The 26,667-nt window shown below is 47.4% G+C and overlaps 2 protein-coding genes and 9 non-coding genes across 11 annotated transcripts; 7 read left to right on the forward strand and 4 right to left on the reverse strand.

The window, feature by feature from the left end:
- Positions 1-241: 241 nt before the first annotated feature.
- LOC139586608 (E3 ubiquitin-protein ligase TRIM7-like) lies at positions 242-10,038 on the reverse strand. The gene is made up of 7 exons (XM_071420166.1): positions 9,509-10,038; positions 7,292-7,387; positions 5,129-5,359; positions 3,393-3,415; positions 3,112-3,224; positions 2,332-2,361; positions 242-1,649 (listed from the first exon to the last, which is right to left on the reverse strand). The coding sequence occupies exons 1-7, from the start codon at positions 9,920-9,922 to the stop codon at positions 448-450; spliced, it is 2,109 nt and encodes a 702-aa protein (XP_071276267.1). The 5' UTR covers positions 9,923-10,038; the 3' UTR covers positions 242-447.
- Positions 10,039-13,015: 2,977 nt separating this feature from the next.
- LOC139586620 (E3 ubiquitin-protein ligase TRIM39-like) lies at positions 13,016-18,881 on the forward strand. Its single transcript, XM_071420180.1, has 6 exons — positions 13,016-13,519; positions 13,722-13,817; positions 15,048-15,278; positions 16,333-16,355; positions 17,177-17,292; positions 18,226-18,881. The coding sequence occupies exons 1-6, from the start codon at positions 13,124-13,126 to the stop codon at positions 18,738-18,740; spliced, it is 1,377 nt and encodes a 458-aa protein (XP_071276281.1). The 5' UTR covers positions 13,016-13,123; the 3' UTR covers positions 18,741-18,881.
- A 572-nt stretch (positions 18,882-19,453) lies between these two features.
- TRNAE-CUC (transfer RNA glutamic acid (anticodon CUC)) lies at positions 19,454-19,525 on the forward strand. Its single transcript has one exon. It is a non-coding gene; the product is annotated as a tRNA-Glu (tRNA).
- A 658-nt stretch (positions 19,526-20,183) lies between these two features.
- Positions 20,184-20,287, reverse strand: TRNAL-CAA (transfer RNA leucine (anticodon CAA)). The gene is made up of 2 exons: positions 20,250-20,287; positions 20,184-20,229 (listed from the first exon to the last, which is right to left on the reverse strand). It is a non-coding gene; the product is annotated as a tRNA-Leu (tRNA).
- A 707-nt stretch (positions 20,288-20,994) lies between these two features.
- Positions 20,995-21,067, reverse strand: TRNAK-CUU (transfer RNA lysine (anticodon CUU)). Its single transcript has one exon. It is a non-coding gene; the product is annotated as a tRNA-Lys (tRNA).
- A 382-nt stretch (positions 21,068-21,449) lies between these two features.
- TRNAV-CAC (transfer RNA valine (anticodon CAC)) lies at positions 21,450-21,522 on the forward strand. Its single transcript has one exon. It is a non-coding gene; the product is annotated as a tRNA-Val (tRNA).
- A 606-nt stretch (positions 21,523-22,128) lies between these two features.
- Positions 22,129-22,200, reverse strand: TRNAE-UUC (transfer RNA glutamic acid (anticodon UUC)). The gene has a single exon. It is a non-coding gene; the product is annotated as a tRNA-Glu (tRNA).
- A 766-nt stretch (positions 22,201-22,966) lies between these two features.
- Positions 22,967-23,039, forward strand: TRNAV-CAC (transfer RNA valine (anticodon CAC)). The gene has a single exon. It is a non-coding gene; the product is annotated as a tRNA-Val (tRNA).
- A 694-nt stretch (positions 23,040-23,733) lies between these two features.
- TRNAV-AAC (transfer RNA valine (anticodon AAC)) lies at positions 23,734-23,807 on the forward strand. Its single transcript has one exon. It is a non-coding gene; the product is annotated as a tRNA-Val (tRNA).
- A 1,502-nt stretch (positions 23,808-25,309) lies between these two features.
- TRNAE-CUC (transfer RNA glutamic acid (anticodon CUC)) lies at positions 25,310-25,381 on the forward strand. The gene has a single exon. It is a non-coding gene; the product is annotated as a tRNA-Glu (tRNA).
- Positions 25,382-26,000: 619 nt separating this feature from the next.
- On the forward strand, positions 26,001-26,073 carry TRNAK-CUU (transfer RNA lysine (anticodon CUU)). Its single transcript has one exon. It is a non-coding gene; the product is annotated as a tRNA-Lys (tRNA).
- The last annotated feature ends 594 nt before the right edge of the window (positions 26,074-26,667 follow it).

The raw sequence follows: 26,667 nt of genomic DNA on the forward strand, positions 1-26,667 counted from the left end.
CCAATTTTCACTGTATTTATCCCCAAAAAAAAGCCGGGGAGGCCGAGGCGGGACCAGCCCTACGGCGGGCGGTGCCTCAGCCCTCAGACCCAGGACGCGAATTCCGGCGATTTTCGCCGCTTTCACCGACGCCGAATGGGGTTTAATTAAACGAATTGAGTTTAATGAAACAAATGGGGTTTCGTTAAACAAAACCCTCCCTTGACACCCCGCGGCAGCGAACGCCAGACAGAGCAGAAGCTAAAACATGCAAATGTTGTGTTTTTAATTGATCCAAAGCCGGAGGGGAGGAGAGAAAGGGATCGGGGTGGCGCAGGATGGGGCGGCGCAGAGGCAGCTCCGTTTCCAGCCCCGCATTCGGGGGTGACAGCTCAGGACAGCGACCCCGAGCAGCTCCGGGAATCCCTGGAGAGCCGGGAATGGTGAAACCCCGGGCTCTGGGGGAGCTCAGGGGCACAGGGAGATGCGGGCGCCCTCTCCCCACACCAGGAACCAGGGCCGGACGCTGTGGCCCTCGAACGAGGCCGCCGGGAAGGCGAAGATCAAACTCCGCTCGTCGGCATCGAAGAAAGCCACCCGGCCCCCGTCGTAGTCCAGGGCCACCCTCACCCTGCGCGGCGCCCGGGGCAGGAGCAGCGGGGTGCGCTCCAGCGAGGTGAGAGCCCAGAACTGGCCCTGGCACTGCCCCATGGACCACAGCTCCCACTCGGGGGGCTCTGCCCCACTCCCGGGGGGCTCTGTCCCATTCTCGAGGGTCCCTTCCTCTCTCCCAGAGGTCCCTGACTCATTCCCAAGGGTCCCTGCCCCACTACCGGGGGGCTCTGCCTCACTCCCAGGGGTCCCTTCCTTGCTCCCAGGGATCCCTGCCTCACTCATGAGGGTCCCTGCCTCATTCCCGAGGGTCCCTGCCCCATTCCGTGGGGTCCCTTCCCCATTCCCGAGGGTCCCTGCCCCATTCCAGGGGGTCCCTGCCCCATTCCAGGGGGTCCCTGCCCCATTCCCAAGGGTCCCTGTCCCACTCCCGAGGGTCCCTTCCCCATTCCCGAGGGTCTCTCCCCCACTCCCGAGGGTCCCTTCCCCACTCATGGGGGTCCCTTCCCCATTCCCGAGGATCCCTGCCCCATTCCAGGGGGTCCCTGCCTCACTCACGAGGGTCCCTTCCTCTCTCCCAGGGGTCTCTCCCCCATTCCCGGGGGTCTCTCCCCCACTCCCAAAGGTCCCTGCTCCGCTCCCGAGGGTCCCTGCCCCGCTCCCGGGGGTCCCTGTCCCATTCCCGGGGGTCCCTTCCCCACTCCCGAGGGTCCCTGCCCCATTCCAGGGGGTCCCTGCCCCATTCCAGGGGGTCCCTTCCCCATTCCCGGGGGTCCCTTCCTCTCTCCCAGCGGTCTCTGCCCCACTCCCGAAGGTCCCTGCCCCTCTCCCGGGGATCTCCCTGGCCACCCCCAGTGCCCAGGACCCCTCTGGGGCCACCTGCACGTCCCAGCAGCGCCTCCCGCCCGTGACGGCCTCGCGGCCCAGCACGCAGGGGTCGGCTCCGGCCTGGGCTCCGAGCGCGGGAGGGTCCCGGGCGCTCTCCCAGGTGACGCTGCCGCCGTCGGGCGCCACGAGCAGCTGGGGGTGGGCGGTGCTGGGCTCCAGCGTCACCGGCACTGCGGCACAGGGCGGGGATCGCCTGCGGCCTGCCTTCCTCCGGGGCCCTTTCAACTCGTTTCCACTCGTTTCCCCCTCATTTCCCCTCATTTTGTCCTAATTTCCCCTCATTTCTCCTCGTTTCCCCCTGATTTCCCCTCATTTCCCCTCATTTCCCCTCATTTCCCATCATTTCCCCTCATTTCCCCGATTTTCCATCATTTTCCCCCATTTCTCCTCATCTTCCCCCTCATTTCCCCTCATTTCCCCTCATTTCCCCTCATTTCTCCTCGTTTCCCCCTGATTTCCCCCTGATTTCCCCTAATTTCCCCTCATTTCTCCTCATTTCCCCTCATTTCCCCTCATTTCCCCTAATTTCTCCTCATTTCCCCTCATTTCCCATAATTTCCCCTCATTTCCCCTCATTTCCCCTTGTTTCCCCCTCATTTCCCCGATTTCCCCTCAATTCTCCTAATTTCCCCCTCATTTCCCATCATTTTCCCCCATTTCTCCTCATCTTCCCCTCATTTCCCCTCATTTTCTCCTAATTTCCACCCATTTTCCCCTAATTTCCCGATTTCCCCTAATTTTCTCCTCATTTCCCCTCTTTTCCCCTCATTTTCCCCCATTTTCCCCTCATTTCCCTCATTTCCCCTCATTTTCCCCTCATTTTCCCCCATTTTCCCCCATCCCGGGACTCACTTTTCTCCGGCAGCTCGAAGGCCAGGACGTCTGAGAAAAGGGGAGAAAGGGAGACACGGGCTGATAAAAAACCCAGGATTTTTGCAATAAATTGCAATTAAAAAACTAATTGCGGCTAAAATAATTGCAGTTAAAATAATCGCAACAAGTCACCGCCTGCGCTCTAAGCACACAAATATAATTTATGGGTGCACGTATGCATGATAATTATATAATAAAATTACAGTGATTTAAAAATTGATTTTAGTTATTAAACTTATAATGCAATTTTTATATAAATTAATTTTTAATTTGAATTAAATGTTATTATTTTAATTAATAAAATTTAATTATAATTTTATATTATATTTATATATTATATTTATATATTTATATATATTACATAATATATATTTATATATTTATATATTTATATATTTATATATTTATATATTTGTATATTTATATATTTATATATTTATATATTTATATTTTTATTACTATTAATTATAATAAAAATTTATTATTTTAATTATTTCAATTAAATTAATTAAATGTTATTATTTTAATTAATAAAATTTAATTATAATTTTATATTATATTTGTATATTATATTTATATATTATATTTATATATTTATATATTTATATATATTACATAATATATATTTATATATTTATACATTTATACATTTATATTATATTTATATCATATTTATATTACAATTATTTATAATAAAAATTTATTATTTTAATTATTTCAATTAAATTGATCTCTCCATCGCCCAGCCCGCCCCGATACCTCGGAAGCTCCTCAGCGTCTCCTCCAGGAGAGCGTTTTCCTCCCTGAAATGCTGAATTTTACTCTCAAAATCTGGGAATTCTGGGGGCAACTCGAAATTTTCATTTCTGAGGCTGGGGGGAAAAAAAAAGGAAAAAAAAAAAGAGGCTGAGGATCCGCCCTGGAGGGAACTCCCTGTGCACGCCCACATATTTGGGCTAAAAATGGAATATTTTGGTCTCCAAGTGAAGGCAAAGCAGGGATTTGGCTCAAACCCAAAAATGTTGGAGCTCCGCCCTTACCTGCTCAAGGCGCTGCTGATGTCCTGGAGGGGACGGAGGGGACACGGGGCACGGTGAACGCTCGGAATCACGAGAAAAAAGCCAATTTTGGGGTTTTTGGGATGGGGTTTCGGGGGGGAAAGGTCTGGGCCTTCCTCCTCCTCCTCCTCCTCCTCCTCCTTGGCCTCCATCTTCTGCTGTGACCTTGGCGCTTTTGGGTCGGTTTAGAGTGGAATCTCACTGTCTATTTAATTTTTATTTATTTTTAATATTGTCGGGTTTTTAAAATTTTTTTTAATACTGTAGTTTTGTTTTTTTTAATATTTTTTAATATTGCAGTTAATTTAAATGTTGCATTTTCCAATAGTGTAAATTTAAATATTGGTTTTTTTTTGTATAAAAAGTTAACACGGCCCCTGGGCTGTCACCATGAGAGGGCCTCGGCTGGACAGGAGGAAAAAATTTTATAGATAAAATACAATAAACATTGGTACAATTAAAAAAAAAATACAATAAAATTGAGAATGGTAAATGAAGAGCTCGGACTCCTTCTTGGCTGGGAAAAGAGACTTTCCGGCTTTTCTGGGGACAAGAAATTTCTCTGGGAAAAGAAAAATCCAAACTTTTCTCTGTGAAAAGAAAATCCAACTTTTCCAACTTTTCTCGGGACAAGAAACTTTATCTGGGAAAAGAGAATTTCCAACTTTGAGAGACTTTTTGACTTTTCTCGGGACAAGAAATTTCTCTGGGAAAAGAGACCTTTTGACTTTTCTGGGAGACATTTGCCTTTTCTAGGAGACTTTTTGACTTTTCTAAGGCACTTTTTCCCTTTTCTAAGGCACTTTTTCCCTTTTCTAAGGGACTTTTTCCCTTTTCCAAGAGACCTTTTGCCTTTTCTAGGAGACTTTTTGCCTTTTCTAAGGGACTTTTCTAAGAGACTTTTTGACTTTTCTAAGAGACTTTTTGACTTTCCTAAGGGACTTTTTGCCTTTTCTGAGAGACTTTCCGACTTTTCTAGGAGACTTTTTCCCTTTTCTCAGGGACTTTTTCCCTTTTCTCAGGGACTTTTTCCCTTTTCTCAGGGACTTTTTGCCTTTTCTCGGGGACTTTTTCCCTTTCCCAGGGCACTTTTCCCCTTTCCTAAGGGACTTTTTCCCTTTTCTAAGAGACTTTTTGCCTTTTCTAAGAGACTTTCCGACTTTTCTAAGAGACTTTTCTAGGAGAGTTTTTCCCTTTCCTAAGGGACTTTTTCCCTTTTCTCAGGCACTTTTCCCCTTTCCCAAGGCACTTTTCCCCTTTCCTAAGGGACTTTTTCCCTTTTCTAGGAGACTTTTTGCCTTTTCTAAGGGACTTTTTGCCTTTTCTAAGAGACTTTTCTCAGGGACTTTTTCCCTTTTCCAAGGGACTTTTTGCCTTTTCTAAGAGACTTTTTGACTTTTCTAGGAGACTTTTCCCCTTTTCTCAGGGACTTTTTCCCTTTTCTCAGGGACTTTTTCCCTTTCCTAAGGCACTTTTTCCCTTTTCCAAGGGACTTTTTGCCTTTCCTAAGGCACTTTTTGCCTTTTTCCCTTTCCTAAGGCACTTTTCCCCTTTCCCAGGGCACTTTTCCCCTTTCCCAAGGCACTTTTTGCCTTTTCTAAGAGACTTTTCTAATGGACTTTTTCCCTTTCCCAAGGCACTTTTTGCCTTTTCTAGGAGATTTTTCCCCCTTTCCCAGTGCCCTTTTCCCTTCCCTGGGGTGTCCCGGCCCCCGTCACCTGCAGGAAGGTCCGTGCCGGGCTCCGCGGCCGCTCCCGCAGCTCCCGGGCGCGCAGCTCCAGCCGCGAGATCTCGCGGGTCAGCAGCGCCGCCCGCTCCTCCTGCGCGCCGCCGATGTCGCTCTCCAGGCGCCGCAGCCGCGCCAGGAGGCGCCGGGGCAGCTCCTCCAGGGCCAGGCGCAGCCCCCGGAACCGGGACTGGATCCGCCGCCGCTCGGCCGCCGTCTGCTCCTGCGGGGGTTGGGGATTTGGGGTTGGGGTTTGGGATTTGGGGTTTGGGGTTTGGGGTTAGGGTTTGGGGATTGGGGTTTGGGGTTTGGGGTTGGGGTTTGGGATTTGGGGTTTGGGGTTTGGGGTTAGGGTTTGGGGATTGGGGTTTGGGGTTTGGGGTTGGGGTTTGGGATTTGGGATTGGGTTTGGGGATTGGGATTTGGGGTTTGGGTTTGGGGATTGGGGATTTGGGGTTTGGGGTTTGGGATTTGGGGTTTGGGATTGGGTTTGGGGTTTGGGGATTTGGGGTTTGGGGTTGGGATTTGGGGTTGGGATTTGGGGTTGGGGTTTGGGGTTTGGGGTTTGGGGTTTGGGATTTGGGGTTTGGGGTTTGGGGTTTGGGGTTTGGGGTTTGGGGTTTGGGATTGGGGTTTGGGGTTTGGGGTTTGGATTTGGGGATTTGGGGTTTGGGGTTTGGGGTTTGGGGTTTGGGGTTTGGGATTTGGGGTTTGGGGTTTGGGGTTTGGGTTTGGGGTTTGGGGTTTGGGGTTGGGATTTGGGGTTTGGGGATTTGGGATTTTCGGTCCAACCCTTCCCTGCAGAGAGACCCCAGAGCCAGGAGCGGCCTCGCCCGCTCTAAACCCAGCGGGAGACGCCCCCGAGACGGGAATTGTGAAGGTTTGGGGATTTTACAGGAGCTGAGGGTCCGGTTCGAGATAAGATTTACTGGAGTGAATCAAAATAAATGGGAAGGCCGTGATGGAGCAAAGAGTTAGTGGCTAATTAATAATTGATTGCTTGTCAACGCAATGTTATATATTCTTCTATAATGAAGAGCATATTGTTATATATTCCTCTATAATGAAGAGTATATTGTTATATATTCTTCTATAATGAAGAATAAATTGTTATATATTCTTCTATAATGAAGAATATATTGTTATATATTCTTCTATAATGAAGAGTATATTGTTATACATTCTTCTATAATGAAGAGTATATTGTTATATATTCTTCCATAATGAAAAATATATTGTTATATATTCCTCTATAATGAAGAGCATATTGTTATATATTCCTCTATAATGAAGAATATATTGTTATACATTCTTCTATAATGAAGAGTATATTGTTATATATTCTTCTATAATTAAGAATATATTATATTATATATATAATATATATATTATATATAAGAAGAATATAGATAATATATTATCTATATTCTTCTTATAATGAAGAATACAGAAACTGATAAATGGCTTTGAGGAACATAAAACAATTGTTTCCAGGAACGTAAGACAATTGTTTTTAGGAACAAAAGACAATTGTTTTTAGGAACATAAACCAATCGTTTTTAGGAACATAAACCAATCGTTTTTAGGAACATAAGACAATCGTTTTTAGGAATATAAACCAATCGTTTTTAGGAACAAAAGACAATCGTTTTTAGGAACAAAATACAATTGTGGCCTCCTCTGTTGTGAAAACAATTAAAGATGGCGAATGGGAGTTCTACCAATGGGTTCCTTTGTCTTATTTGCATTGAAAACGTAGAAAGGTCAGAACGAGGAAGGCTCCGTTTATTTCCTCATTTTGGGACCCCCTCCCCATGAAAGGGACCCCCGACTCATTTTGAGGAGCGAACTGCGCGTGCTTAATTAGCTGTCGAACTAATTACCATACGAAGCGGGGACTGGGATTTTGTACCAAAGTTATGAGTATGAATTTGTATTTTGGGTATTCAGTATTTGTGTAGATAAAAGGACTCAGTAATCACCTGTAAATTGCGGTGTGCATTTGAGACCCGTCCTGAAATAAACATTCTAACTAAATTCTAAATAAACTTTCTAACTTTGAACTCTCAGAGTTTTTGTCCATCACTCTTGGCTATCGGCACTAGATCAATATCCGTATTTTTAATAAACCACCCCCCTCCGCTCCAGCATTTACCAAACACTCCCAGATTCTCCTCATTTCAGCCTCCCGCAGCTCCAGGAGTTTGTCCCTCTCGTCCTCCAGGGTTTGCAGCTCAGCCTGGATTTGCTCCTGAGGGAAGGAAAAACGAAAATCCAAATTTTCTGGAGACTGGGACGGCTTCAAAACCTCGCTCTGGGCAGGGGCTGGAGCGCGGGCAGCTCCGTTTGTCCTCCCTGCTCCATGAAAAAAAAAAATCCCGCTCTTTTTGCCCGCATTCCTGCAGATTTGAGGATTTGGGCTCCATGAAAATCGTCCCGCTCTTTTTGCCCATATTCCTGCAGATTTGAGGATTTGGGCTCCGGGAAAATCATCCCGCTCTTTTTGCCCACATTCCTGCAGATTTAGGGATGGGCTCCGGGAAAATCGTCCCGCTCTTTTTGCCCGCATTTCGGCAGATTTAGGGATGGGCTCCATTAAAAAAATTCCCGCTCTTTTTGTCCACATTCCTGCAGATTTAGGGATGGGCTCCATTAAAAAAATCCCGCTCTTTTTGCCCATATTCCGGCAGATTTGAGGATTTGGGCTCCGGGAAAATCGTCCCGCTCTTTTTGCCCGCATTCCTGCAGATTTAGGGATGGGCTCCATGAAAAAAATCCCGCTCTTTTTTGCCCATATTCCTGAAGATTTAGGGGTGGGCTCCTTGAAAAAAATCCCGCTCTTTTTGCCCTCATTCCTGCAGATTTAGGGATGGGCTCCGGGAAAATCGTCCCGCTCTTTTTTGCCCTCATTCCTGCAGATTTGAGGATTTGGGCTCCGGGAAAATCATCCCGCTCTTTTTGCCCACATTCTGGCAGATTTAGGGATGGGCTCCGGGAAAATCGTCCCGCTCTTTTTGCCCACATTCCTGCAGATTTAGGGGTGGGCTCCAGGAAAAAAATCCCGCTCTTTTGCCCACATTCCTGCAGATTTAGGGGTGGCTCCATGAAAATCGTCCCGCTCTTTTTGCCCGCATTCCTGCAGATTTGGGGGTTTGGGCTCCGGGAAAATCATCCCGCTCTTTTTGCCCGCATTCCGGCAGATTTAGGGATGGGCTCCAGGAAAATCATCCCGCTCTTTTTGCCCGCATTCCTGCAGATTTGAGGATTTGGGCTCCGGGAAAATCATCCCGCTCTTTTTGCCCGCATTCCGGCAGATTTAGGGGTGGGCTCCTGGAAAAAAATCCTACTATTTTTGGCCACATTCCTGCAGATTTGAGGATTTGGGCTCCATGAAAAAAATCCCGCTCTTTTTTGCCCTCATTCCTGCAGGTTTAGGGATGGGCTCCATGAAAATCATCCCGCTCTTTTTGCCCGCATTCCTGCAGATTTGAGGATTTGGGCTCCGGGAAAATCATCCCGCTCTTTTTGCCCTCATTCCTGCAGATTTGAGGATTTGGGCTCCATGAAAATCGTCCCGCTCTTTTTGCCCATATTCCTGCAGATTTAGGGATGGGCTCCGGGAAAAAAAAATCCCGCTCTTTTTGCCCTCATTCCTGCAGATTTAGGGATGGGCTCCGGGAAAATCGTCCCGCTCTTTTTTGCCCACATTCCTGCAGATTTGAGGATTTGGGCTCCGGGAAAATCATCCCGCTCTTTTTGCCCGCATTCCTGCAGATTTAGGGGTGGGCTCCAGGAAAAAAATCCCGCTCTTTTTGCCCATATTCCTGCAGATCTGAGGATTTGGGCTCCGTGAAAATCGTCCCGCTCTTTTTGCCCACATTCTGGCAGATTTAGGGATGGGCTCCGGGAAAATCGTCCCGCTCTTTTTGCCCGCATTCCTGCAGATTTAGGGGTGGGCTCCAGGAAAAAAATCCCGCTCTTTTGCCCACATTCCTGCAGATTTAGGGGTGGCTCCATGAAAATCGTCCCGCTCTTTTTGCCCGCATTCCTGCAGATTTAGGGATGGGGTCCGGGAAAATCATCCCGGTCTTTTTGCCCTCATTCCTGCAGATCTGAGGATTTGGGCTCCGGGAAAATCGTCCCGCTCTTTTTGCCCACATTCCTGCAGATTTGGGGGTTTGGTGCCCGCCGGGCGCTGGAGCCGCACAGCGGCCGGGATTCCGCGGCAGGGAGGAGGATGAGGAGCGCGAATTGGATGAAGACCCCGATCCCTCCAGGCTGGGCGGAGAACAGAGAGAGCGGAGGCCGCCGAGCGTGTCCCGACCCCTTCAAGGCTCCGGGGGCGACATTTTTGGGTGGGAAGCGAAATTACCTCGAAGTCCCGCGCGGCCTCCGGCAGCGGCAGCACCGCGTGTGCCCGGTGCGCCCGCGACTCGCGGCAGATCGCGCACAGCAGCGCCCCGTCCTCCTTGCAGAAGAGCTCCAGCGGCTCCCGGTGCCTCTGGCACATTTCCCCCTCCTCATCCTCCTCATCCTCGGTCCCCAGCGCTTCCCCGCGGCTCAGGCGCCGGGCGAGCTCCAGCACCCGCTCCAGCTCCCGGCTCGGGCGGAGGCTCCGCTGCGGGGCCGTGTCCCGGCAGCGCGGGCAGGCGAACCCCGCCGTGGGCCACTCCCAGCAGCGCTCGATGCAGCCCCGGCAGAAGTGGTGGCCGCAGTGGATGGACACGGGCTCGCGGAAATATTCGCCGCAGATGGGGCAGGAGGCTTCGCCCGGCAGCTCCTCCATGGCGCTGCCCGGGGCCGCCGCCGCCGCCGCCGCCGCTTTCGGTTCCCCCCGCGCCGGGGGAGGCGTCGCCTTCCTGCCCCCGGTGGGGCTGGGGATGGAGGGTGGGAGGTGCCCAAAATCCTCCTGATTTACCCCAAAATTCTGGTGCTGGGGATGGACGGTGGGAGGCGGCCAAAATCCTCCCTATTGACCCCAAAATCCTGGGGCTAGGGATGGAGGGTGGGAGGTGGCCAAAATCCTCCTGATTGGCCCCAAAATTCTGCGCCCGGTGGGGCTGGGGATGGAGGGTGGGAGGTGCCCAAAATCCTCCTGATTTACCCCAAAATCCTGGGGCTGAGGATGGAGGGTGGGAGGTGGCCAAAATCCTCCCGATTGGCCCCAAAATCCTGGGGCTTAGGATGGAAGGTGGGAGGTGGCCAAAATCCTCCTGATTTACCCCAAAATCCTGCCTCTGGTGCGGCTGGGAATGGAGGGTGGGAGGTGGCCAAAATCCTCCTGATTTACCCCAAAATTCTGCCCCCGGTGGGGCTGGGGATGGAGGGTGGGAGGTGCCCAAAATCCTCCTGATTTACCCCAAAATTCTGCCCCCGGTGGGGCTGAGGATGGAGGGTGGGAGGTGCCCAAAATCCTCCTGATTTACCCCAAAATCCTGGGGCTGAGGATGGAGGGTGGGAGGTGGCCAAAATCCTCCTGATTTACCCCAAAATTCTGCCCCCGGTGGGGCTGGGGATGGAGGGTGGGAGGCGGCCAAAATCCTCCTGATTTACCCCAAAATTCTGCGCCCGGTGGGGCTGGGGATGGAGGGTGGGAGGTGCCCAAAATCCTCCTGATTTACCCCAAAATTCTGCCCCCGGTGGGGCTGGGGATGGAGGGTGGGAGGTGCCCAAAATCCTCCTGATTTACCCCGAAATTCTGCCCCCGGTGGGGCTGAGAATGGAGGGTGGGAGGTGGCCAAAATCCTCCTGATTGACCCCAAAATTCTGGTGCTGGGGATGGACGGTGGGAGGCGGCCAAAATCCTCCCTATTGACCCCAAAATCCTGGGGCTGGGGATGGAGGGTGGGAGGTGCCCAAAATCCTCCTGATTTACCCCAAAATCCTGGGGCTGAGGATGGAGGGTGGGAGGTGGCCAAAATCCTCCCGATTTACCCCAAAATCCTGGGGCTTAGGATGGAAGGTGGGAGGTGGCCAAAATCCTCCCGATTGACCCCAAAATTCTGCCCCCGGTGGGGCTGGGGATGGAGGGTGGGAGGTGGCCAAAATCCTCCTGATTTGACCCCAAAATTCTGGGGCCCGTTGGGGCTGAGGATGGAGGGACCCGCATCCATCAGGCTGGAACCTCCCACCCTTGTCCTTGGATTATTTCTTTTTAAATTAAAATTTAGATTTTAAGAAATTTTTATCGAGGTACATTTTTCCCTGAAACGGCGAGAAAAGGCGGCAGGTTGCTCCCATTCCTGGACCCACCCGCACCTTGAAGAAATTGATCAAAATCCTGCAGAAAAACTCGGATTGGTGATTTTATTTTCCTTGGATTTTTATTTTATTTCCGGCACTGAGCAAATCCCTCCGTGCCGGTTAAACCCGAGCCTCCAGCTCCTTCTTGAGCCCAAGAATTCACGGCGGTCGCACCCGGATAATCACCAATTACACGGATAATCCAGGAGGGAAAGGGGATCCTGATCCATCCCGCTTTGCACGGCTCACTCCCCAATAAATCAACCTTAGCCCCAAATTAACCAAAAAAAAAAGAAAAAAAAAAGTAAAAAAAAAAAGGTGTTTTCAGCACCCATCCGCCCCCCAGTTTTCAGTCTGAGTGTTCCGAGCACCGGAAAACCCAGAACCCCCAAAAAACTCTCTCACAGAATTAACGGTGGGTGAGTTTTTGACCGATGTCCTCAAAAAAAAAAAAAAAAAGGCAAAAAAAAAGGTGTAAAAAAATAAAAAAAAAAAAAAAAGAAAAAATGAAAATCATCACTTCGGTACCAGCCCCGAGTTTCCGGTGGCTTCTGCACTTGTCCGGGGGGGCTCTTGGACAAAAAGGAAAGTCAAAAATAAAGTTAAAAATAGGAAGGTCTGTGGTCAGCCCCGAGCCGTGAGAGAAGCGATTTCCTGTGTAAAAGGAGAAGTGAAAGGAACAATAAAATTATTTTTGAATAAAAGTGATAAAAGTGCTGGTAGCTGCACACGTAGGCGTGGGGGGGTTTGGGTTTGGAATAATTTAGGGATGCTGAAAAATGGGGAATGAGCAGAAAAGGGTGAGCCAAGAATTGCTCCGAGCTCTGTCCCCACGCCGTGCCCGTCAATTAATGAACAAGGGGCGACTCAATGAATTAAACACGTGTGTAAATTAAATTTATCAATGAGTAAATTTAAAACAAATACATTGAAAGCAGCGAAACCAGGCTGGTGCCTGGTTCGGACCTCGAGGGGAGGCCTGGGGCAGCCTCTCTCTTTCCCTGGGTGATTTTTGGGGGAAAAAGGAGTGAAAAGGGGGCTGGGGGTGGATTCCAGCCAAGCCGGTCAATGATGAATGAAGCTGGTGCCAAGCCCGGGATTAGACTCAGTGCTAAACCCAGTGTTAGACCCAGTGTCAAACCCGATATTAGACCCAGTGCCAAACCCAGTGTTAGACCCAGTGCCAAGCCCGGTGCCAAGCCCAGTATTAGACCCGGTATCAAACCCAGTGTCAAGCCCGGTATTAGACCCGGTGCCAAACCAGGTGCAACACCCAGTGCCAAGCTCGGGATTAGACCTGGTATCAAACCCAGTGTCAAGCCTGGAATTAGACCCGGTGCCAAGCCCAGTATTAGACCCAAACAAGCCGGTAGCAAGCTCAGTATTAGACCCAGTGCCAAACCCGGTGTCAAATCTGGTGTCAAACCCGGTATTAGACCTGCTGTCAAACCCGGTGTCAAGCCCGGTATCAGCCCCAGCGCCAAACCCGGTGCTAAGCCCGGTATCAGCCCCAGTGCCAAACCGCCCCGGGCCACGCCCGGCGCCGAGCCCGGCTCATCTCGGCTCCGCTCTCCGCTCTCGCTCTCTGCCCGCAGCACCGGCAGGAAGCGGAGCCACCGCGGCCCCGGGGGAGGCGGAACCGCGGCGGAACCGCGGCCGAACCGAGGCGGACCCGAGGCGGACCCGAGGCCGAACCGCGGCGGACCCGAGGCGGACCCGAGGCGGAGCCGGTCCGGTGCCGGCCATGGCCGAGCTCCGCGCCGAAGCCTCGTGCCCGCTGTGCCTCGGGCTCTTCCAGGAGCCCGTGTCCATCCACTGCGGCCACAACTTCTGCCGGGCGTGCATCGAGCGCTGCTGGCGGAGCTCCCGGGACAGCTTCCCGTGCCCGCGCTGCCGGGAGGCGGCCCCGGAGCGCAGCCTGAGGCCCAACGCGGAGCTGGCCGGCATCATCCGCATCGCGCAGCGCCTCAGCCTCAGGGGCCGAGCCCGGCGCGGGGAGAGGCTCTGCCCGAAGCACGGCGAGGCTCTGAAGCTGTTCTGCGAGGAGGAGCAGAGCCCCGTGTGCCGCGAGTGCCGCCGCTCCCCGGAGCACCGGCTGCACGCCGCCGTCCCCATCGAGGAAGCGGCGCAGGAGCACAAGGTGGGACAGGTGCGGGCGCTCCTGGGGATGAGGGAGGAGAGGGAGGCCGGGGGAGCGCGGTTTTCCTTGGAAAAGTCCGGGTTTTCCGCGCTTTCCGCCCGCTGGGCCACAGCCGCGCCCGGGCCCGCCCGACCCGCGCTCCCGGCATCACCGGGCGGAGAAAACGGCTCCGAGCCGGTGCTGGCGCTTCTCCCCCGCCCAGGAGAAACTCCAGGCTCACGCGCAGATCCTCAGGGACAGGAGAGAGAAGATGCTGGGGCTGAAAGCGGCGGAGGAAGGGAAGAGCTCGGAGCTGCTGGTGGGTGACGCTTCCCTTGTCCCTGCGGGCGCACCTGGGCGCACCTGGGCACACCTGGGCACACCTGGGCGCACCTGGGCACACCTGGGCGCACCTGGGCACACCTGGGGCACACCTGGGCACACCTGGGCACACCTGGGGCACACCTGGGCACACCTGGGCACACCTGGGCGCACCTGGGCACACCTGAGCACACCTGGGCGCACCTGGGCACACCTGGGCTCACCTGGGCGCACCTGGGCACACCTGGGTGCACCTGAGCGCACCTGGGCACACCTGGGTGCACCTGAGCGCACCTGGGCACACCTGGGCGCACCTGGGCACACCTGGGCGCACCTGGGCACACCTGGGCTGCCCGTGCCCGCCACCGCCCTCACGGCGAGGAAATTCCCCCCCGTGATATCCAACCCAAACCTGGATTTTTTCCCAGGATTTTCGCCTCCTTCCACGTGCTCACAAGTGGGGCACATCCCCAGATTCCCCAGAAAAACGGGAATCGCCCCAATCGCATCTTTCTTTTTTGTTTTTATTTTTTTTTCCCTGTTTTCCCTTTCCCTGACCTCTAACAATGACTAATCTGTTTATGGGTTTATTTTGCACCTTCCCTCGTCCAAAGGTCCGGAGCCTTTTTCGGGTGCAAAGTTTACGGGCCATGGGAAAACGCTTTGCCAGCGATCGCCGCCTAGAAATGGCAGATCCCGCCCCCCCAAAAAAACCCCGAAAACACACACATATATATTAAAAATATATAATATATATATATAATATATAATATATATAAATATATAACATATATTAAAAATTATATAATATATAATATATAGCATATAATATATTATATTATATATAATATATAAAATATATAATGTATATATTTTATATATTATATAAATATTTATATTAACTATATTTATATATTATATATGTATATATTTATATATGTATATATTTGTATATTATATATTTATATATTTATATTTATATATTATATATTATATATATAATATGTATTATATATATTATATATATAATATATAATATATATTATATATATTTATATATTTATATATTTTAAAATATAAAATTTTTTAAAATTAAAAAAAAAAAATTACGAATTCTGTGGATAGTCCCCGGGCTTTGCGCGAGCCCTGGCGGTGTCAAACGCCCCTCCCGCCCACCCCGCTGCCGTTTCCCGCCCGGTCCCAGCCGCTCCCGGTGTTCCCGTGGCAGGAGCGGGTGGAGGCGGAGCGGCAGCGGCTGCGGTGCCGGGTGCGGGAGCTGCGGCAGCTCCTGGAGGGGCAGGAGCGGCTCCTCCTGGCGCGGCTGGCGCGGCTGGAGCGGGACATCGCGCGGCGGCGGGAGGAGAGCGCGGGCCGGCTCTCGGAGCAGATCTCCGGCCTGGGGCGGCAGATCCAGCAGCTGGAGGAGAAGTGCCGGCAGCCGCCCTGGGAGCTGCTGCAGGTGAGGCCAGAAAAACAAATCCCGAACGGATTTGGGCAGGAAGGGGCCTCAAATGCCGGACAGAATCCCGGGTTTGGGCGGGAAGCGGCCTCACAGAGCCGCGGCAAAGACGCCTTCCCCTGGGCTGTGCTTCTCCAACCTGGAGATATAAAAAAATCCTTTTAAACTCATTTTTTCCACCTGAATTATTCCCTTTAATGCCCACAAAGTCACCCCAGCGCTGGAATGTCATGGATGACCCCCAGGGCCCAGCTCACCTGTCCAGGTGAGCCCCCCAGCAATGCCTGGTCTGGAGGTTGCCACCAAAGCAGTTAATTGAAAATTAAATAATCAAATATAAAAAAATTCAAACATTCAAATGTTGCAATATTCAAACAGCCAAACAGCCAAACATCCAAACAGCCAAATATCCAAACAGCCAAATATCCAAACAGCCAAACTTTCAAATATCCAAACATTCAAATATCCGAATATTTAGACACCAAAACATCGAAACAGCCAAACATTCAAACACCCAAATTTTCAAATATCCAAACATCCAAACACCCGTATCTTCAAGTATCCAAATTTTCAAACAGCCAAACATTCAAACAAACAAACTTTCAAACATCCAAATATTTAAACACATCCAATCATTCAAACACCCAAACATTTAAACAGCCAAACATCCAAACAACATCCAAGCACTCATATATTCAAACAGCCAAACAGCCAAACATCCAAACGACATCCAAGCACCCGTATATTCAAACATCCAAACATCCAAGCACTCATATATTCAAACAGCCAAACATTCAAATGAGCGGATATGCTAATTAGCAGCCGCCACGCCCACCCCGGGCGGGGCGATGGTGCCGATAACCCAACCGCTCATCGGGGCCGCCGTGACCTCGCCTGAATTCCCGCAGATCCGGAATCCCCGCAGGGTCACCCCTGGGTGCTCACCCCAGGCCGGCTCTGCCCTGCCCTGCCCTGACCTGCCCGTCCGTCTGTCCGTCCGCCTGTCCGTCCGTCTGTCTGTCCGTCTGTCCGTCCGTCCGTCTCTCCCCTGCAGGACAGCAGAGACATCCTGAGCAGGTTCGTGGCTCCTCGCCTGCGTTCCTGGTGCGTTCTCGTTTGGCTGGTGGGACCCCAAAGGCCCCAGCACCGCCTGGCCCGCGGTGAGGTGGGCGCGGGACGAGGCCGGGACGCCACAGAAGTTCCCGTTCTGGATGGCGGAGACCCCGGGGTCAGGAGCCTCCGGAGGGGCGGAGGAGCCTCCAGCGCTGCTGCGGCCGCGCTCTGACCCGTGAAAAACCCTCCCTGCCCCTGGAGGGACGGGGGTTTCCTCCTCAGAAACAGCGGCTAAAAGGGGTTAAATTCCGAGAGAATTGGAATTTTGGGAGTTGGAATTTTGGGAGCTGGAATTTTGGGAGTTGGAATTTTGGGAGTTGGAATTTCGGGAGTTGGAATTTTGGGAATGGGAATTTTGGGAGTTGGAATTTTGGGAGTTGGAATTTTGGGAATTGGAATTTTGGGAGCTGGAATTTTGGGAGTTGGAGTTTTGGGAGTTAGAATTTTACACCCTTTTAGCAGATCTGATTGTGTCCCCTTCACACTGACGGGGCGGGAAGGAGGAAATTGGACAAGGAAAGTTGTTTTTATTCCCCCATTCCCGCTGGTAAAAAATCTTCCCCATCCGGAGCTTCACCAGCCGTGGCTGGGTCAGAAAATGTTCTCCAGGAGGAGCAGATCCCAAAAACCTCCTGGAGATGCCAAAAACCTGACGGGAAAGGAGTTGTGAAATGGTGGAAATTTGGGGTGGTTTGGGTCGGAAGGGGCCTTTCAAGCCTTCCCAGCTGCTTCTCCAGCCCCACCACTCCGGATTTTTGTGGAAAAATTCTTTTCCCGGTTTCCAGGCTGGAGAAGGAGAGTGCCCCTGAGCCGGTGGAGACCTCGGCGGAGCCGGCAGAGGAACCCACAGGGCTGCCCCAGGAAAATCTCACCCTCAAGGAGATGCTGAGGAAATTCCAAGGTAGGCAGGGACCAGGGAAAGGGGGCGGGCTCTGTGCCAGTACCACCTTTGGAAATCACCCCTCAAAAGGCGGAAATTCCAGAAATTTCCACGTGGAAACTTCGGAAAGGAAAGCCCCCAAGATGCCCCCAAATGAGCAGCAAAACCCCCACACTCCAGAGCCTCATTTTCCCATAGTTTCTCCATAATGTCTCCATAATTTTCCCATAATTTTCCCATAATTTCTCCATCATTTTCTCCATCATTTTCTCCATCATTTTTCGATAATTTTCTCCATAATTTCTCCATCATTTCCACCGTCATTTCCTCCATCATTTCCCAATCATTTTCTCCCGTAATTTCTCTATAATGTCTCCATTATTTTCTCCATCATTTCTCAATCGTTTTCTCAATCATTTCTCGATCATTTTCTCCATCACTTTCTCTGTTATTTTCTCCATCATTTCTCCATTATTTTCTCTATAATTTCTCCCTCATTTCTCAATCATTTCTCGATCATTTTCTCCATCACTTTCTCCGTTATTTTCTCCATCATTTCTCCGTCATTTCTCCATCTTTTCTCCATCATTTCTCGATCATTTTCTCCATCACTTTCTCCGTTATTTTCTCCATCATTTCTCCGTCATTTCTCCATCTTTTCTCCATCTTTTCTCCATCATTTTCTCCATCACTTTCTCCATTATTTTCTCCATCATTTCTCCGTCATTTCTCCATCATTTCTCCATCACTTCTCGATCATTTTCTCCATCATTTTCTCCCCATGCTGGCTTTTCTGCCCTAACCCTAAGCCTAAATCTAAGCCTAAGCCTAACCCAATCCCACGTGTGTTCATCAAACCACACCTGGAGCCTCCCAGGTGGGGAAAAGTGGCACAAACCCACCCCAAACCTCTCGAGGGGCCAGACCCCCAACCCTGCCTCGCTCCCTCTGCAGTCACCCTGACGCTGGACCCCGACACCGCCCACCCGCGCCTGGCCCTGAGCGAGGACGGGAAATGCGTCCGCTGGGACGACGCCCGCAGGAACATCCCCGACCACCCCAAACGCTTCGACTCCTCCCGCTGCGTGCTGGCCCGCGAGGGCTTCACCTGTGGCCGCCACTACTGGGAGGTTCAGGTGTGCCAGGGCTCGGCCTGGGCCCTGGGCGTCGCCAGGGCGTCCGTGGCCAGGAAGGGCCGGGTCAGCGTCAGGCCCGAGCGGGGGATCTGGGCCGTGGGGCGGTGCGGCAGCCAGTGCCAGGCTCTGGCCTCGCCCAGCGTCCCCATTTCCCTCCCCGAGGCCCCCGAGGCGGTCGGGGTCTACGTGGACTGCGAGGGCGGGCGCGTGGCGTTTTTTGACGTGCGGAGGGAGGTGCCGATGTTCGCGTACCCCGCGGCGAGGTTTGGGGGCGAGGAGCTGCTGCCCCTGCTCTGCCTGGGCAGGGGGTGCTGCTTCAGGCTGTGCCCCTGAGCCCCCGAGCTGGGGCAGTCAGATGGGCGGGGGTTCGGGTGGGAAACTGCATTCTTCTATTGTTTGTCCATCATTTCTTCATCGTTTCCATCGTTTCTCCATCATTTGTCCATCATTTCCTTCATTTCTCGATCATTTCTCCATCATTCTTCCATAATTTTTCCATCATTTCCATCATTTCTTGATAATTTTCTCCATTATTTTCTCCATAATTTCTCCATTATTTTCTCCATAATTTCTCCATTATTTTCCCCATAATTTCTTCATAATTTCCTCCATCATTTCTCCATAATTTCTCCATAATTTCTCGATAATTTTCTCCATTATTTTCTCCATAATTTCTCGATAATTTTCTCGATAATTTTGTTCATAATTTCTCCATAATTCCTCCATGATTTTCTCCATCATTTCTCCATAATTTCTCCGTAACTTTCTCGATAATTTTCTCCATAATTCCTCCATTATTTTCTCGATGATTTTCTCGATGATTTTCTCCATCGTTTCTCTCTAATTTTCTCCATAATTTCCATCATCTCCACTTTTCTGCAAGGAGAATTCAGAGGAATGTTGGTTCGGGGGTTGGGAGAAGCTTTTACCGTTTTGAGGGTGAGAAGAGGAAGAGAGAAAACACACAAAATCCCTTTTTTTAGCAAATCCAACCCAAAATTTATTTGTTTAGGCCGTGTTTTGACAGATAGGGTGCCTTGTAGAGCTCCCTGGTGGTCTAGTGGTTAGGATTCGGCGCTCTCACCGCCGCGGCCCGGGTTCGATTCCCGGTCAGGGAATGAGCTTTTACTTTCGCTAAAAAAGTTCATTTTTTTGGAAAAATTTACTAATATTTAAATAATCTCCTAACCCCCAAAACACCCTTTTTCTCCTCTTTTTTGTGCCTCGCCCCCTTCCTCCTGCCCCGGCGCCTTCTGTTACCGAGCAATGAATAAATAAATAATAAAACAATAATGCTAATTGAACTGTTTGTTCGTGACGTTTATATGAAGGGCGTTTACCAGCTGTGCTAAAATAATTGCAGTTGAATACTGAAATTAATTAATGGCCATCATTGAGGGGTGAATTGGTTTTTTTTTCATTAGGATTATTTACGGGGAGTAATTTCAAAAATTTAAAAAATTGCAACAATATGGAAAAGGGGGAAAAGATTGAAAAACGAACGACCATTTGATAAACGGAATAATAATTTGAGAAAAGGGGATGAATACTTTTAAAAAGAGGAATAATAATTGGAAAAGGAATAGTAATTTTAGAGAGGAAAAATAACTTTTAGAAGGAGATTAATGCTTTGAAAATGGGAATAATGATTTTAAAAGGTAAGTAACAATTTAGAAAACGGAAATAATAATTTATGAAGGAATAATAATTTGAAAAAGGGAAAGCATAGGAGCAAAAAGTGGTATTTTTTAAAAATAATTTTAAAAAATTCAGCGCTGTCAGGAGTGGGATTTGAACCCACGCCTCCATGAGGAGACCAGAATTCTCGAGAGAAGGAATGTCCTTGAGTCTGGCGCCTTAGACCACTCGGCCATCCTGACGGCACGAATTTTGGGCAAAACAGAGCAAATCGGATATTTAGGTTTTTTTTTTTTTTTTGGGGGGGGCCCGTTCGATTTTACTTTTTTTTTTTGGTCTGGTGCTTTGTGTAGCCTTTTAAAATACTAATAAGAGTTAATTATTAAAAACAGAATAACAGCGGTTGTTAAAAGTAAAAAAAATTAATTTAAAAAGGAATAGTAGTTGAGGGGGAAAGGATTTCAAAATGGAATAATGCTTCCTAAAATGAACAATCATTCTCACAGAATAAAAATAGGAAAATTCGGCATAATATTAGTAATTTTAAAAGGAGCGATGATGACAACTATTATTACTATTATTATTATCGGAATTATATTAGTATAATATATATTTATATATATAAAAATATATTTATAGTACATTATTATTATATTATATTATATTATATTTCTATTTTAAAAGGAAAAATAATTTATAAAGCAAAAAGGATTTAATAAGGAAATAATTTCAAAAAGGAGGAATGGCTTGAAGAAGAATGAAATAATAATACCTGAGGTAATAACTTTTAAAAATTGTAATTTTAAAAAATTAGGGAATGGTAAGGGAAGAAGTATAATTTTTAAAATAACAATAATTTAGAAAAATTATTAATTTTAAAACTACAATAAATAAAGAAAGAATAAGATCAGGTTTAGGTGATGAGGGGAGAAAATAAGAAAAGAAGCAGCGCCCAACGTGGGGCTCGAACCCACGACCCTGAGATTAAGAGTCTCATGCTCTACCGACTGAGCTAGCCGGGCCTTGCGTTAATGTTCTTTTTTTTTAATTTACCAATTATAAAATTTCACCCTTTTTCCCCTGAATCCCTCGGCAGCCGGGTGGGTCCTTTTGGGGTGAAAAAGGCTGAAAAAACGCCTCTAAAACGCCTCTCCCTCCCGGCAATTCTTGGACTTTCTGCCAATTCCCCCTGGGCGATCCAAACCCGTCTGTAGAAACTTCCGGCCTGGGTCAAATCCCCGCGGCCTCTGGGGCCGGCGCAGATTCTGCCTGGAAATTCTGCGGGAAAAGTGCTCGTTTTTTGGTTTTTTGGGGTTTTTTATTGTTTTTTTGATTTTATTTTTATATTGTTTCTGGTTTTTTTTACTTTTGAGGGTGGTAGGTTCGAAACGCTGAACACGGCGCGTTTCTGTAGTGTAGTGGTTATCACGTTCGCCTCACACGCGAAAGGTCCCCGGTTCGAAACCGGGCAGAAACAGCACCTGAATTGTTAATTTTAAACAATTTTTGTGTCTCAATTTTCTTTCAGATTCCTTCACGGCCATGACGGCAAAAGGAAAAAAAAAAAAAGACGTGTATTTATAGAGCGAAAGTGTTTAATTTTTACTCCCTTACCTGGTGCTGGTAAAAATCCGTGTTTATAACTCTGAACTGGTTTATTTTAGTTTATATATTTATATATTATATTATTTATATATTTTATATTCTTTTTAATTCTATGTTTATATTATTTTTCTATTTTATTTATATATAAACTTTATATTTATATAAATATGTAGATGATATATAAATTTATAATATTTAAAACTTTTATTTATTAAAAATATAAAGCTTCTACATAAAGAAAAGTTTAAAACTTTAAATATAAAAGTTTATTTATTCATACATAAATATTTTCCCTGCGGACAAACCGATATCTCCAAAATTTCACTCCCAGGAAAATCTGGGAATATGATTGCCCCAGCAATGGCTGAAATGCCTTAAAATTCCTTGGATTTGGAGTGGCCGCTCCCTTTCCAAAGTGACAAAATCGGCTGGAATTGAGGAATTCAGTTTGATTTTTAAGGAAAATTTGGATTCCGAGTTCCCTGACCGGGAATCGAACCCGGGCCGCAGCGGTGAAAGCGCCGAATCCTGACCACTAGACCACCAGGGAGCTGATTTCAGCCCAAATTTTACCATTCACGGCGATTTTTTTACACCCAACAAAACGCCCCGAATCTGCTCTTCCCCCTCAGCCTCAGGTGGTCTGGAAAGAATCAAACCCAGGAAAAACAATGGAGAACTCGAAATTAATTTTAAATTCATTAACATTTAATTTTAAATGAACTAAATTTAATTTTAAAATTTCCCCCCCCCAATAATAATTCAAGAAAATAAGAGAATCAATGAAAACCAGGAAAACAATAAAAATGATAAAATATACTAAATTAAAATAGCAAAATTAATTTAAACAATAGGATTTATCTTAAAATTGTCCTCCCTGGTGGTTTAGTGGTGAGGATCCTTCACTTTCACAGCCGTGGCTCTGATTCCTGATCAGGAAAAAAAATTCTAAATTCTTAAAAAAATCATATTTTTTAACCTCAGGCTGCCCCAAATGTCCGTGATTTCACCTGAAATCTCCCTGGTTCAGAATCTGACAAAATCCACCGGTTTTGGCACAATTTTGTGGGGGGTTTTGGTTCTTTTTGCAATTCATTTAGGCCCTTCACAAACGCAGCTGGGATTAAAAGGGATAAAGGAATTAAAGTTGTAAGAAAAATGAACGAAAAGCGAAAAGGGAATGAATTAAAAGTGATGAGGGAATCCAAAGCTACTAGGGGAGATTTTCTCCCAGGATTTGGAAATTTTCAGGAACAGCCTGAGGGAATTTGGGGGCTCAGTGTTGCACAAAAAAGGCAAAAAAACCCAAGCGCAGCGTTTCTGTAGTGTAGTGGTTATCACGTTCGCCTCACACGCGAAAGGTCCCCGGTTCGAAACCGGGCAGAAACAGTCGCTATTTTGGTGGTATTGTTTTTGTTTTGTTTCGCTTTGGTTTTGTGGGTTTTGTTATTTTTATTTTTATTTTTATTTTTATTTTTATTTTTATTTTTATTTTTATTATTTCCTAAAATATTATATTTTAAATATTATTTTTATTTTATTTTATTTTATTTTATTTTATTTTATTTTATTTTATTTCTTCTTATTACTTCTTATTTTATTTTATTTTATTTTACTCCTATTCTATTCTATTCTATTCTATTCTATTCCATTCCATTCCATTCTATTCTATATTTTTTTTAATTTTTATTTTTTTTCCCCCCTTAATTTTCCGGCTTCATAGGATTGGGGTCGTTTTGCGGGGCGCACAAATTATAAACCCCAATTCCGAGCGATTCCGCTCGGGTTCGGCCAGCCGGAGTAAAGAAACTTTGGCCTCGACATTTCTGCGTTTTGGGGTGTCTGAAATGGTTTTAATTCCGCAGTTCCTTCTCTGGTGACCCAAATCTGGGCGTTTTTGGGGGCTTTTGGTGGCGCGCAGCCTCGGGAGGGAGATCCGGGTGGGTTTTGGGGGAAAAAAACCTGGAAGCAAAGAAGGAAAAAAAGGGACAATGGATGTAGAAAAATGCCAATAAAAGGAAAAATAAATTTTTCTTTTTTGTTAATTCCCAGGAATTTTTTCCCCCGGACGCTTTACAGTCGGGTTTCTGTAGTGTAGTGGTTATCACGTTCGCCTAACACGCTGAAAGGTCCCTGGTTCGAAACCAGGCAGAAACACCCTGATTTTGGGGAAATTCATTCCCTTTTCCACCCCCTCGCCGGCTGGGGTTAATTTTGGGGTGATTTTGGGAGTTTTTAGAGCTGCTTTGTGGGCTGGCAGCTGTGCTCCCCACTTCCTGTGCACGCCTCATTTCTCGCGTCTGCTTCCCAGAGGGGAAATTAATTAAAAAATCAAATTATCAATGGCACAGGTAGGGATAATTCCCATTTTGTCCATCCCCGGCAAAGGTGGAGAGGAGGAGAGGAAATTTTAACTTTTAAAATGTTCAAATCCAGAAATTTTTCAGTGCTGCATCCACAGGGGTGATCTCGACGTGCTGGAAAACCAAGCGCCCTTCTCCACAGAAATTTTGGGACAAAATTCATTAAAAAATTGGACAGGCTCCATAAAAAACAAACAAACAAAAACACACCAAAAAAAACCCCCAAAAACCCAAACAAAAAAACCCCAAAACACAAACCAAATCGAAACAAAACCCAAAAACCAAAAAACAACAACAAAACCCCCAAAAACATAAAAAACAAAAGCAAAAAAAAACCCACAAACCCCCCCAAAACCCCACAAAAAAACCCCAAAAAAACCACTTCAAAAAACCAAACCAAACCAACCAAACAAACCCCAAAAACCAAAAAAACCCCCACAAAACTCCAAAATTAAAAAAACCCAACAAACCAAAACCCAAAAAACCCCCAAAACCCCCCGAAAAAAAGGGGGAGAGGAGGAGGAAGAGGAGGAGGAGGCGGCGCTGCGGTCACGCGTTCCTGCTCCCGCATGGAGCTGTTTGCTCTCGGGACGTGACCTGGAATTGCAGCCAAAAATCCCAAATCGTGTCCAGCACGTTCCCTCCCGCTTTTGTCGCAGCTTTTGGCTCCGAATTTCCCATTATTCCGGAAAATTCGGGCTTTTTTTCCTGCTAGAATTCACCCCCTTCCCCCTCCTCTGGTTTTATTCCCATTTCTCTGGCCGGATCCAGGCTGATTTTATTTTTTTCCGTGTGCTGGAATTTGAAGGGAAAAATTGGGGGGAAAAAAATCAGCAAAATTGAGGTCAAAAATCCTCGCGAAACGCAAGAATTTGGCCGATCCCTTCATCCACAGCTCCTTCAGATTTCTGGAGCTGCTGGAATGCCCCAAATCTGCTTTTTCCATGGATTCTCGGGTGTTTTCCCCCTGTGTGGAAAGCACGGGGGTGAGTCCAAAATTGGGAAAATTGGGGATATTGGGAAAATTGGGAAAACTGTGCAGTTCTGGTTTAGTTCGGGACGGGGCGTCCCAAATGGGGGTAAAAAGGGATTTTTTGGGGAGATTTCTGCGCTCCCAGGTGCCTGAGAAGCCGCTGGGGGGGAGCCAGGGATGGTTTGGGTTAAATCGGGGGGATTTTAGGGCTCGGAGGGTGAGAAAAAAAGGGGGAAAAACGCGCAGAGGCCCCTTTTTCAGGGAATTTAACCCTAAATCTTTTATTTTGGTCCTATCTTAGAGGTAAAAGCTTTTATTGCAGCTCCCTGGTGGTCTAGTGGTTAGGATTCGGCGCTCTCACCGCCGCGGCCCGGGTTCGATTCCCGGTCAGGGAAGAAGCTGTTTTCTCCAAAAAATTTTCTTTTCTTTCGTTTTGTTTTTTCAATATCTTTCCAGGATTTAACATCTCCTAACCCCCAAATTATCCCTCTTCTCCTCTTTTTGTGCCTCTCCCTTTCCCGCCAGAAGTCCCCTTCCACCTGCCCGAGGTCCATCTTTTATTGAGCAGTAAAAAAAAAAGAATTAAAAAATACTAAAAAAAAATAAAATAAAATAAAAAAATATATATATAAGAGAAAGAAAAAGGGAAATAAATTGAAAAGGGCAACGATAATGTGTAAAAGCGAGCAGTAATTTGGAAGAGGGAATTATAATTTGAGAAAAAAGGGAGGGATAACTTTTGAAAAGGGGAATAATAATTGAGGAAGGAATAATAATAATTTTAGAAGGGGGAAAAAAATGTTTTTAATAGGGATCAAAGGCTTTGGATTTTATGATTAAAATAATAAATATATGTATATATGTTTTGTTTTTTTTTTTTTAATGAAAGGTTTTAACATCAGCGGAAGCAGCAGCACGAGGGGCCGCGTCCTCTGCCCGGATTCCCGAAAAATTTGGAATTTTTAATTTTGGATTTGTGTTCTGGCAAGCAGCAGCCGCCCGCAGCTGTCAGGAGCCCGGCTAGCTCAGTCGGTAGAGCATGAGACTCTTAATCTCAGGGTCGTGGGTTCGAGCCCCACGTTGGGCGCTGCTTCTTTTCTTTTTCCCATTTATGTACCTAAAAATTATAATTTTTACCCTTTATTGATTGTAATTTTTCAAACTCTAATTGCTTTCCTTAACTATTTTTAGTGATTAAATTTTTATTCTTATTTAATTATTTATTTTTAAATTTTTTTTTTTACTATTCTTATTATTATTATTAATTATATAGTAATTTTTTTAAAACGGAGGGCTTGGACTGGTACCAGGAATTTCACGTTCGGGAAGGGAGGAGTTTTGCTCTAAAAAGGAGGGTTTGGGACTCAGAAATGTCGGGGTTTGGGACCCAGAAATGTCAGGGTTTGAGCCCCAAAAAGAAGGGTTTGGGACTCAGAAATGTCGGGGTTTGGGACCCAGAAATTTCGGGGTTTGGGACCCAGAAATGTCGGGGTTTGGGACTCAGAAATGTCGGGGTTTGGGACTCAGAAATGTCGGGATTTGAGCCCCAAAAAGAAGGGTTTGGGACCCAGAAAAGTCGGGATTTGGGACCCAGAAATGTCGGGGTTTAGCCCAAAACGCAGATTTGGACCGACACCAGGAATTTCACGCCCGGGCAGCTGCAGAAACCCCGGGACGGGCC

This window comes from Agelaius tricolor, unplaced genomic scaffold, assembly GCF_023055355.1.
Source record: "Agelaius tricolor isolate 1412-34295 unplaced genomic scaffold, bAgeTri1.0.p SCAF_127, whole genome shotgun sequence".
Classification (NCBI taxonomy): domain Eukaryota; kingdom Metazoa; phylum Chordata; class Aves; order Passeriformes; family Icteridae; genus Agelaius; species Agelaius tricolor.